At 36.7% G+C, this 12,962-nt stretch overlaps 1 protein-coding gene across 3 annotated transcripts in view; it reads left to right on the plus strand.

Annotated features, from left to right (window-relative positions):
• The window catches only part of RELCH (RAB11 binding and LisH domain, coiled-coil and HEAT repeat containing), a 76,344-nt gene that overhangs the window by 33,178 nt on the left and 30,204 nt on the right, over positions 1–12,962 (plus strand). For all 3 annotated transcript variants that reach the window (XM_068161002.1, XM_068161001.1, XM_068161000.1), the window contains exons 9-12: positions 514–589; positions 1,014–1,109; positions 7,262–7,374; positions 10,244–10,334. In XM_068161002.1, the coding sequence (XP_068017103.1) occupies positions 514–589; positions 1,014–1,109; positions 7,262–7,374; positions 10,244–10,334 (376 nt within the window). The remainder of the gene's footprint in view (positions 1–513; positions 590–1,013; positions 1,110–7,261; positions 7,375–10,243; positions 10,335–12,962) is intronic.

Genomic DNA, 12,962 nt, shown 5'->3' on the forward strand with positions numbered 1-12,962 from the left:
AAGGTTAATTTTGAGATTCTCAGCATGCACTGGAATCCATCTTTTATATCCCAGAGTGGCAAATGGGTGACCTCTGTTTAATCCTGAAGTTTCTAAGTGTCTACTCATATGTTTTTATGCAATGTGCAGAATCAGAGCATGAAGCAAAAATGCTGTTTCTTGTGATTTCCGCCCCTGCCCCCTGGTTTGCATAATTGTATGCTTCCTCTTGTGTTGCTAAAGCTTCTTTTTCTTCCTACTTTAGTCCTATTTTTGTCTGTGCAGTTCAAAGGATGTTACATATTTCAGTACTAAAATGTATTTCTTAATTAGGACACCCAATCCTTTTATTGCTACAGCTGAAACACCCTAAAAGCCGAAGATTATGTGAAAACTTCTGTAGCATGCTTCACTTAAAACATACTTTCTGAATAGTGTTTTACCTAGTTGTTTGAGTCAGCATGAAGGGACTTGCTCAGTCACTTTTCTGATGGATACTTTCTTTTCCCCCCTCCCTTTTTGACAATATTTCAGGAAATTGTCACCAGCTTTCCATCAAGCACTACTGTCTTTCTGTCGGATGTCAGCAGACAGCCGTTTGGGATCAGAGGTATATTTCCCCATTGACATACACCAGCAGACTCTTTATTCTACATGGCAGCAGTAGTTAAAGAGGCAATAATTGCTTTCACACAATACTTATGAACATGTACGGAGAGGCAAATTTTTGTGCGTGAAACTTAAGAAATAAGGATAGGCTTTCAGATTTTAGCTTAAATCTGAAACCTGCTGATAGATGTAGAATTACTGGGAAGTTTGGAGTCTGTACAAGTGGATTCATGCTTTTGAAGTCAGCTGCCAGATCAAAAACATAATAAGGCTTAGTGTGTGTGAGGAAAGAAAATGTTTTCTGTTAAGTGAACAGCTCACTGCAATTGTTGTATTTACTTTGAAAAGATGCTTTTCTGTTGCTGTGCTTCATGTGAAACTAACACACACAAGCAAAGCAATAAACAAACCACTTGGTTTTCCAGGTCTCTCGAATTGCAGACAGTGAAAAAAGTGTCATGTTAATGCTGGGACGCTGCCTGCCTCATATTGTTCCCAACGTGCTGCTTGCAAAGCGAGAGGTGAGGAAGCCTGAAATTCTACTTTTTATTGTTATCAGGATGTTTGCTTTTTAATATTGAAGATGTTGTGTCTAATTTCATCAAAGGCTGTTACTTGCAATCATATTCTTACTTTTGTGCATGCATCTCTTCTCCTAGAAAATGGTGTTACACCTCTGTCAGGTGAGTTCATTAAACCTGCATGGTACCCTAGTATTTCTTCCTTTGCTTAAGGCACCCACTAGCATTCAGCAAGACTAGCTGTTACTGTAGGTCCATCTGCTTGTGGTAGCACAAAAGTGTTTGGTTGGTTTGTTTAGAGATCATGGCTAAAGTGTTTCATAAAGACCAGAGGATGTGATTTCAAACATTATATTTGGTTTATTTTCTCTATTAGTAGTTTTAATAAGGATTCATGTTCAGGTTCTTACACAGTACTGTGTTATCATCTTTTTCTAGAAGCTCCATGTATTAGCCAAGATAAAGTTCATCAAAAACATCCTTTCATAAAGAAAAACAGCAATCTTGCTTATATGTTTTCCTTAAATATTAATAGAATAGAATAGAATAGAATAGAATAGAATAGAATAGAATAGAATAGAATAGAATAGAATAGAATAGAATAGAATAGAATAGACCAGGTTGAAAGAGACCTTTGAGATCACCGAGTCCAACCTAACATCCAACACCATCTAATCCACTAAACCATGGCACCAAGCACCCCATCCAGTCTCTTCCTAAACACCTCCAGTGATGGTGGCTTTAAGCTAAATAAACTTATGAACATGCAGTATTTATTTTGAATGTAAATGAGGATGGTGTTTTGCATAATCATACATGCTATATTGTGTAGAAAAGACTTTTGATTGTGGATGGAAGAAAAGGAGACTGGCTTTGTATTATCTTGTTGTAAATATTGCTCATTATCAAATGTGTCAAAAAAGGGGAAATATGAAGATGTATCAAATGAATATAACAGCCTTAAAGCTGACACTGAACTAAAGGGTTTGAAGTAGCACAGTTGCAGTAAGTTTTTAGTCCTGGTTGAGGGGACGTACTGTACGGTAGATTTTGTAGTGTGTTTTGCATAAATTCATTTGAAGGCTTTGAAAAATCCCTAAGAAATTTGTACTGATCCTGTAATGTGAAATTGTAGAACATTCGAGCAAATTACCAGTAGTTGGAATGGTGAGTTGGAAATGTACCATGTTTTGAAAGTCTCAAACTTCTTCAAAGGTTGGTTGGTTGTTTTTTTCTGAGGGGATGGGGATGTTGACTGAGTGCTTGGGAAAGGATTCTGTTAAGAGTCTTCTGGAATAATTCTGTGAGTGTCCCTGGATCAGTGCTTAATTTCTGACTTCTTACTCGTTCCTTTCCTTCCCTCTGCTTGGCAGGATGTGGTATTTTGGCTTCTTTTCACAGCTTGTAGCATTATGTGTGTAATGTATTTTAATATTTTTGTGACCTTTTTAGGCTAGTTGTTACTTACTTTGTTTTTACAGTTGAAGTTAAATTTGATGACATGTATTTTTGTCTTAAATGAATCACCTGTTGAAAAAACCTGTGAGTGAGAATTGTGTAACTGGATTGCATAGGATGCTTAATGTTCCTAGAACTGAAATTTGCTTTTAAAAATAGGTTCTTTCAGTTACCACCCATTGCTGTAACTATTGTAATGTTCTTTCAGATGTAGGGGTGGAATTTGAAGGAAAAGTTGGGTAGACCATCTGTTAATATTTATTAATAACCTAAGAACTAGGCTCTCTTGAACAAAGTACAGCTTTGGGTTGTATTTGAAAGCAACCTTATTGTAAGAGAGTCTTAGCACAATTTCATGGAGAAATGGTGTAAAAATGTACCAAAAGATCACTAATTCAAGAAAGATAAAGAAGAACTTCAGTTTATAATGAGAAGTGAATCACCAGTCTGCTCTGAAAAGCTACAGTGGTAATCTTTAAGAACTTACACTGTCAGTGTGTTAGACTTGAGAATTAAACATAATTTGTCTTCCTCAAGTACCTATCCTTGTTCTTTAAGCATCCATCACATTGACATTGGTTGCAAAATCTTAAGCTGAAAATGTTGTGCTATATATTTTCATTTTGAAGAAATTGAGTTTGTGGAAGTTGGCAATCTCTCAATAGGTATTGTCCTTCATCAGTGATTCAGGAGCCATTTCACCAATGCTTTCATCCCTCTTAAGGTCAGTGGGAGCCTGCTCAACTTCGTAATAAGGGGTCCAGTAAATGTTGCAGTTAACATCTGAGTGACTAGTTAGTGTCAGAATGTCTGATGCATTTCTAAACTTATATTATTTTTGTGTATTGGTGCAGATCTAATTGTTCTTCAGTGTCTGTAGTTTAGGTTGTGATGGAAGTTAAGAAAGAAACAAAAATATGGTATCGACATGGCGTGGCTAAGGAGGTCATTTGAGTTTCTAGAAGAGCAGGTCATCTGTGGAAAATCAATAATGCATAATATAAGAAAATTGCCTGAAAGCAATTTGTAGTCATTAAAATTCCATGTGTCAACATGAAAAATGAATTTTGTTTTTATCCCAAGTGCCTAGGTTATCTTGACTGCTTGAGAAGGTTTATCAGCGTTCAGGTTTGTTTGTGAATGCGCTCAGAAACGACAGGGATACGGAAGCCAAATAGTGATTGGAATGAATGGTGACAAAATCCTGAAAGAGGTTTTTCAGAACAAAAAGCCCTCTGGCTGGGTTTGCAGTCTGTGATAACACTTCTTGCAGTTGTGCAGCTGGAGTTCATAAAATTTAATCTGTGCTGGCATCTGCTTCTTTAATTGTGTTTTTAGCACTTAAAACTAAAACATTTAAGATTAAAAAATAATGAAGTCAGCCACCTTGTGCTTGCCAAGAGTTGCACCATAACAAGGGTCCCTTGACTAAATTGTAATTGGAGAAAAGCAATCCTTTATATTTTTATGATAACTAAGCAATGTGATATTGATTGCTCACCCCTTATACTAATTTTTACATCTTATCTTTTTTTCAGTTGTCAGGAATAACCTTGTTTGGCCTTTAGCAGAGTTTGGGCCAGAGCGAACTCCTTCACTTAATAGAGGGATCTTGTTATTCTTGATCTTAATCAAGAAACACTTTTTCTTAATGAGTTATACTTTTCATTATCTCTATTATTCCAGGGTTAGTTTCTGTAACTTTTATTTTTCGCATGCAAGCTTAGCAAGGCCTCACCCTGACACAGACAAAAAGTGATGGCAGCAGTCACATGCCCAGAGCGGAGAGGGAGAGGGAGCAATGACTGCAAGGGCTGCTCCTTATAAAGGGAGATACAGGAAGAGGGAATAGAGTAAGAGATGACAATATCCTGTGTCCTCCCCTTGAGGCTATCTAGTCCTCTGGAGGAATTGATGGTAGGACAGTTAATCCCTAACCTACAAGAGTCTGGGGGCTTTTTTTTGTTTGGGGGTGGAGCTGTCCCTGCACTCATGAAAGAGAGACATAACCATTTTTTATTGAAGTCCTTTAGTTCTGTTCTTTGGATGTGAGGGGCTAGTGCAGTTTTCTTAGAGGGGAAATGGCACAATCTTAGAGTGTCCTTTTACTCTCTGGTCTGAATTTTAAAACCATGTCTTTAACATAATTCATGATGCAAGGAGTTGAATGACAATGTTTGTGGATTTATGTTTATGCCAGTAGTTCTGTCACAGTGTTTCTATATGCAAGTTTCCAAATAAACAGGAGATACAAACAAAGAAGTAAAAGGATTTTTTTCACATGTATGTCTGCCTTGATTCTTCTGTGAAACTATTCCTTTGGGTCTGTGAGAGGCATAATTTGAGTCCTGGAATAATAGTCTTATCCCATGAAATGTAATTAGAGTTGTAATTTTAACATGAATAAGATGAGGAGCACAAAGTTCTGAGTCATGGATTAATTCTATAATTAACTGGTTTTTCATTTTAAAACTAAAAGGATTAATTCAGAACTTTAAATCCATATTTGTGCAAGAGACTCCATATCAGTAGTACCTGCAGCTACTGCCTTTCCTGCAGCTAATCTTATTTTGCTTCATTTACTGGTTGTCAGATGCAGAGCTACGGAGGAATTTTAACACAGCATTGGTTCACAGTAGAAGCACTGACTATTGGAGAAGGGTAAAAGAGGCATATTTGCAAATTCCACCCTGAAGTTATCCTGGTTTATATATTATTTTGTCACCTGTTTGCCATATGATTATGTTAGTATTTGAAATAATAAAAAAGATGACTATCCTAAGCTATTGAAGTAACCAGTCTTGCATTTAACAGTGAGTAAATGAGTCATTGAGATAATTATTTCGCTTATGAGTGCTTCAAGTAAGACACTAATGAAAGACAATAACATGTAGAAGACTTTTGTCAGAATATGAACTTAAAAATTAGAGTGAAGGCAACAGCAGAGGCAGAAAATTCTTCCTACCTTGTAGGAAAATTGTCAGCAAATTTGACAAATGCTTACCATAGGATGCATGTTAAAATGCATAATTTTTTTTTTATTTTTATACTTCTACCATTTAAAAATACTTCTTATAAGTAGGAGAAACTGCTTGACATATGGTTTATAGATGTCATACCAGTTAGCATTAAAATCCATAATATTTTGACCATAATGAAGAGATGCTCTATGTGCCAGTGTAAATATTGCCTGTATTGAGAACCTGAGTTGGGTCAGTGAATCCTGTTCAAAGGTAACAACAGAGCATGTTGTTATAAGTTAGGGAGAAGTTGTCCAAAGGAACTAGGGGGGGAGGGGGGGAGTGAGGTTTTCTATGGAGAGACCTGCCTGAACAGAAGCAGAACAGAGAGAAGATGTGCTGTTTCAGTTCTTCTGTGCAATGTCAGCTTCATTTATTCAGTCTAAAATAGAGCATTTTGCTCTAAAATAGAGTATTGTTCTCTGTTGATTTCAAACATATCACATGCTGTTTAGGAGAATGCAAGTTGGGCAGTGAGAATGTGTTCAGTCTTGTTTCCATGTGTCCCTTTAGTTCAACAGGCTTACTCTCAAGACCATCATGAATAGGTCACTTAGCAGGGAGGTGCTAATTTCTTCTTGCAGACATGATAATTTATTACTAATAACTATTGGTTTTTCCAGGTTTTGTATAATCTTTACTAGTAACTTCAGGAATGTTTCCCACTGTCATCTGCTTATCACAGTTTATTAATTCACAAAAAGCTTGTCTGCCAGAAGTGGCTCAAAAGTATGTAACAGGCAGGAGAGTCTCCCTTATCACTTGCCCATGTTTTCTCTGAAGGCACCTAGGTTTCATCTGGTTGTTTTACCCCGACCTCTCAGTGTGATAATTGCTTCTAGAAATTATGTGGCTTCCAAATTTGCTTAGAGTGAAGGCTCACATCAACAAGGTCAAGGAAGGGGACTTCCAGTTCATGTTTATAGCCATTTGGGTGGTGGTGGTTTTTTTCTGGGAATGAATACCACTAGCTTTGAAGGCATATTTAGAAAGGAGAAAGTCTTCACTATTGTGAACAGCCTTCTGTTTTCTTTCAGTTAATATTTTACACAGTAGTTTCTTGATGATTTGTTCCTTAAAGGAATTGAATTGCTGTAAAATGAAAATTCAGCTTCATATGTTGCCTCTTTATAGAAAAAAATATCAACAAACATTTAAAATCTTACAGTTTTCACTCATCACAAAACAGAGGGTATCTCCCTGGAGTCACCTTTACCATTGTGTGTTTCTCAGTATTTATTCTAACTTGTGCTCAAAACTGTGCAGGTTTAATGGGAAACTTTAATCTTTCCTCTGCATGGCATTGGCAGCTTTGTTCCATAGATATCTATGGAATTTGTTTTGGTTCAGTAGGTAGTGAAGACAATTTAAACTGTGATTGTCCTCTTAACAGGTTACAGGTGACCTGCATTTGTTAATTGTAATCTTTGCAGACATTTCTATTTTATGTACTGGTGCTCCCCTGATCTTTCCTAGCAGGAAAACATTTCTAGCTTTTGTAAACTTCCACTTCCTTTCTTTTCAGGTCATTTAAGGAATCAAGACTCTAAAACTCTCTGACTGTTTTGGTGTTACGTGGCTAGATTTATTGTCTTAGTTTCTTTTGCCATTTATGAATATATGCCCAAAGCATTTTTACTTTGTTTGATTTTTTCCCTACCCACAAAATTTTAGGAATTGATCCCACTCATACTGTGTACAGCCTGCCTCCATCCTGAACCCAAAGAGAGAGATCAACTTCTACACATACTGTTCAATTTGATCAAACGACCAGATGATGAGCAAAGGTGTGTGTGCGTGTGTGTTGCGGGACAAGAAGGAACTCTTTATCTCTGTCAAAGAAGCAGAACTTAATAGAAACTGGATATTGTTGGATGATTTTAGTCAAGTTTCGCTTAAGCTGATACTTTGCTGGTGTAGCATCAGCAAATTTATGTGGACTTCAGCAGTTTCCATGATTGTGCTATCTAGTTAGTGAAGTGTAAGAATATACTTGGTAAGCTGCAGTGTAGCATTTCAGTTCCTCTTTTATTTAAAGAGGATCTGAAAAAATTTGTTGAAATTACCTTTAAGATCATAATTCTTAAGCAGTGGCTGATGTAGACATCAAAACAGCTTTTTTTAAACCTCTGTCTTCATGTATCTTAGTGATCTATATGTTCTTAAGTTGACTACTATGTTTAGTTGGGGAAAATAACATGAGAACATAGTACTCTCCCAACTTATGCTTCAGTACTATTTTAGCAATAAAAAATTCAGAAGACTGAAGCAGTGATTTAGTTGTGACAAGTGTTAAGCGCTTTGTTTTATGACTTTGAAACAGAAGTATGTTTTATGTGTTGTTGTATAAATTTAGTTCTTCCATAGTATTCAGGAAATCTGACTTCATACCAGACTCAATAAGTATATCGTTAAAGTTGAAAGACAGTTTCCTAGCTGATATTTTTCCTCTTCTAATTGTGGAAGGTTTTTTCATATTTGTTCTGTAGCTCTTCCATTATTTTCATCAGAAGTGTTTTGTAAAGTGTCTGTATCTATTGTGGCTCTATTCTGTCTTCAGACAAAATATCCTTTATGAAATAGAAGGAAAGCTTTTTCTTTTGAAGATTCTCTGAAACTGGAGTGTTCTAAATTGTTTCCATGGTAAAATTTATAAGTGAGACACAATTAAAAGAGATTGCTTTGGAGGTAAAAAAAAAACCAACAAAAAACAAAACACACCAAAATCCATACATTAAACCCCAAATTTATAGCATAGTGGCACTGTGCAGGTTGAAATTACAGAAAGATGCAGTCCTTGTCTTACTTGAGATTCATTAGAAATCTTCTTCTGAAACATCTACTATTATCTAAAATGTTTTGAATGCCCCATGCAGATTAAGAAGCTAAAATTATTTTGTTGTTGAGGAAGGAAAGAAGTTATACTGTAGTTTTTTGTAGTTAATTTGTCACAGGATTGGTCATGTGTCAAGAAGATTTGCTATACAGCTATTCAGCTGCAGTTAGGTTTGTATTTTCCAGTGGCTAAGAAAAAAAATCCATGCAGCTTTTTCTTGAAGTTGTTCATTCTTTATTGTGAGTAGAAATTGATATCCAAAAGTAATCAGTTTTCATTAGAAATCTGGGGAGAAAGTTCTCCATAACCTCCAGGACAAAAATTGCACCTACATAACCTGCATTTACACATGTGAAAATCATGATCTGTTTTAAAGATGCCATAACACCTGACCCAAGAATAAATAAATTTCCATCAAGTAAAAGAGATTCTGAATACAAATCAGATTAACAAATATATTCCAAATTTCAGTATGGATTTGTACTTAAAGTAATTGTATGGAAGTGTATTATAGTTGCTTAGTTTTTATCTGAATAAGTTTAAATTGTATTTTGGCAGTGTTGTGCAATATGAATTAAGCAAAGGCATTCAGGTTTAGGCACCAGAACAATGGTGTTAAGGATCTTACATGTTATTTATTTACCTCCATTGCAGTCACTTTCTAAAAGCTCTGCTCTAATTTCTGCCTCGTTTCTCTAGTGTGAGTCTCAATTTCACTTTGGTTTCTATACTGATGAAGCAAACTAATGCTCTGCTGAATCATACTGATTTGCTTTGTGTTCCCAACTAAATGATCTAAGTGATTCTAAGTGCATGACCTGGGGAGAGTTCTTTGAGAGAATCATTCCCAGCATCTTGTTAACAAAAGGGATCATTATGACAATAAGTAGAAAGAGGATTTCTCTATATCCAGCCTAGACTGCAATTTTTGTGATAGCTTAGTGTTAACATTTTCTCAGTGACCTGTCATTGAGATCTGTCACAACCGACTGTCCCGAGCCAACCCTGGGCAGCAGGGGAGGTCTTTAAGGTCCCTTCTGATCTAAACTGTTCTATGAATCTCTGTGCCTATGAAATTTAAGGAACAGCAAACTTGGAGGAAAGTTAAATGGAGAATATAAATGCAAGTTAGTCAGGTGATCATAGCTACTATTGGTAGATTAATTGCTTCCCTTCTGTAATGGGCTTTTGATGATTTCTGACAAGAGTTAGGTCCAGTAGTTTGAGAGAGGTGACAGTAACTTGGATGTTACTATGTTGCAAAACCATGTCATAAAATAATTAATTTACTTGCTTTGACCAATGTTAATTAAATCTCTAAATAAAAACAGTATGCTTACTTGAGTAAAATACCAATAGTATGATGGTGTGAAGTAACTTAGATCCTTATACTGCATGCTGCATCTTTAATATTCAATAATAATTGTTAAACCAGAGATTTAATCAGAGATTCCTAATCTCAGATATTAAGGAATCAGATTCCCAAATCAAATATTCTCAGGGTCTGGTTCATGGACTCTGAAGCCTGCAGGTTTCTATAAAAGGTACATTAAATAGAAAACAAGATAGAGTTTTATAGAATAGTCAGGGTTGAAAGGCACCTTCAAAGGTCATCAAGTCTGAGTCCTCCTGCAATCAGCAGGGACCATAGTGGCTTTCATTTTAAGATTTAGCCTTTAAGTCAGTGTGCATGGTGTGAAATTTTGATTGTAGAGATCTCTCTGTTGTTTGGCAGCATCTGTTTTTCCTAACTTAAAGAATGTTTTCTATATGTATTATAGAACTTCACTTTCTAATAGAAGAAACCTTTATGTTTTCAGACAGATGATACTGACTGGGTGTGTGGCATTTGCTCGACATGTTGGACCAACACGTGTAGAAGCTGAGCTTTTACCACAGTGTTGGGAACAGGTAATTGATCATTTTGTGCTTTAAGCTGGGAAATTGGTTGCAAATTGATACAAGTTGAGTTTTATTTGAGAGGGAGCTTGTTTCAATCATGTTTTTCAATAAAAGGCTGTTGAAAATGTTTTTTCAGCAAGATGTTTGCATATTCTTTGTCCTTATTATTTATTCTTGAATATAGTAACATTTAATAGAACTCAGAAGCAGAAAATGTCTCAAGACTGTCTGGAGATTCTAGTTAACTTGCATATATTTGTTACATTGAAATGTAGATATGCACATGTTCATCAGCAGTTTTACCTAACTATTACCAGGTTTATAATTTGTACTGTAATTTCCAGGCTACTGGAAATCCATTTTCATTTGAAGATTTATTCACTGACTTTTTTTAATGACTTTTTTTCAATTGCATTAAGTCTGTGGAGTGGTGTCCACACTTCAGCTGGCTTAAATTAACAGAAACTTAAAGATCAAAGTATACAGAAATAAGTGCCCTGTAGAGGGGACCTGTAAGATCAGCTGAAGTTTACTTGTGTCTTCTAGAATCACAGTGGTCTTTTTCATTTTCCCAGTCCTCATAAAATTCTAACTGTTTAAAAAGTCTTCAGGAAGAGCCCAGCATCATACTGGTTTCTTGCAAATTGCTGATGCAAAAGAGAAACAGTAGCAGTACAAATAACAGGCTGCCAAGCCATATGTCATCTTGCATTTATTTAATGCAATTTGCCAGACTTTGTTTGCAGTACCGAAACCAGGTCATTCTTTTCAGCTGGCAGTTTGGCAGAGAACCTCATTGAGTTTGTAGAATAAACACAGGTTTCTACATTTTCTCAGTAGACACTTTAATCATGAAAGCATTCATGCAGTTGATCTCTAACCAAAATCTATTTACAGATGCTAAGTATTGGGCCCTCAGAAGACTCGGCATTGTCATCCATGTGTTCTGGAGCTCAAGAGTTATTAGATTAGTCTTTGTGATGTTTCTATGTGCTCTTCACTGGTAGAATTTGGTAGCTTGCTTATCTGAATTTAGATGAGGGTTCTGTGAACACTAAAATGTCCTTTCAAACTAGTGACCAGTGATTTGGCTTCCAAGTTTGTACTACTGCTTATTAAATACAAAAGGAAAAGAAATGGTAATAAACATTTTACAGTTATGTTTACGTTTTGAAGATCTAATAATCTTCTCTGGCCACAGACCTTGCAGATACTTGAATTGCCTGCCTCCAGTGTGTCATTATGGTACTGCATTGCCAGCCCTCAGAAACCACTTGAAACTGATCTTTGCGATTTCCCTCAGATAAGCAGCGCTCCAGTAGGCAAAGTCTCTGTTACCTGTAGGGAATTTTCATTTGGGAATCTGGCATGCAAGCAAAGATCTTTAGGTACTAAAGCAGCCTGTTGCATGCCCATAGTGTGTCTCATCTATGAAATCTCCATACTTAGAAAAAATTGCTACAAGTGTCCTACTGATATATGAATGCAAAATAATGATAGACACTCAAAAAAATTTCTCCCATGTTTGAGACTCCCATGTTTGAGACAGTTTAGTCCTGAGGCTTGTGGTTTGTTCATTCAAGTCTTTTTGAAATGATCTTTGCCACATTTCACTCTCAAGAGAGTTCTTGGTGGTTTCAGATCAAAACCAGAAGAAAGCTGAAGACATCAATACTAACTGAATTAGTGGTTAGGTACTATTGTTGAGTGTGCTGTGGAAATAAAGTCAAGATAAGAAATTGTCCAGAGTTGATTTATTACTGTATCTTCATCTGTAGTTTCTCCTAAGCCAGCAGAATTGAGAGTCACAGAATGGCTGAGGTTGAAAGGGATCTTTGAACACCCTGTAGTGCAAGCCCCCTCCTTAAAACAAGGTCAGCCATAGCAGGCAGTCCAGCCTGGTTTTGAATGTGTCCAAGAATAAAGGCTCTAATGTGTTCCAAGGTTCGGCCATCCCCTCAGTGAAACAGAAGTTCCTGTATCCCATTTCTTCTTGTCCTTTTATGGAGCATCTCTGTGTTCTTTACCTTTCTGCAAATAGGTATAGATATTTATACATGCACATAGGGTTCCTCCTGAGCTCGCTAAAGACCAATCACAGCTGTCTCATCCTCCTCCATATATGAGATACTTCTGGCTCTTAACCATCTAAATGTCTTTCTCCTGGACTTCCTCTAATATGTCTGTGTAGCTGGAAAACCCAGAACTGTACACTGTACTCCAGATGTGGTCTTACCAGTGCTGAGTCAAAATTACCTGCTGGTGATGTTTATCCTAGTACTGGCCAGTGTAGCATTGGTCTTCCTGGCAGCTTGGTATTTTTCAGGCCCTCCAGGTCCTTCTCTGCTAAACTGCTCCAGCCATCTGTCCCCATCTCTATCCTGGTGAAGGGGAATTATTTCCACTCAGGTCCAGGACTTTGCAATTCTATGTCTTGAACTTCATAGGGATCCTGTCTGCACATTTCTCCAGCCTCTTGAGGTGCATCTGAGTGGCAGTACACCCATCTGAATATATCAACCATTCCTTCCAGTTTTGTGTCATCTGCATACCTGTTGAGGTGCATTCTGCCTTGTCATCTGTCGTTAATGAAGACAAGCCTTCATAATAAAATCAGAGACAAAGAAAGCAAAGAAG

The sequence above is a fragment of the Melanerpes formicivorus genome, unplaced genomic scaffold (assembly GCF_026170545.1).
Source record: "Melanerpes formicivorus ecotype bairdi unplaced genomic scaffold, bMelFor1.0.p_v2 SCAF_55, whole genome shotgun sequence".
Lineage (NCBI taxonomy): Eukaryota > Metazoa > Chordata > Aves > Piciformes > Picidae > Melanerpes > Melanerpes formicivorus.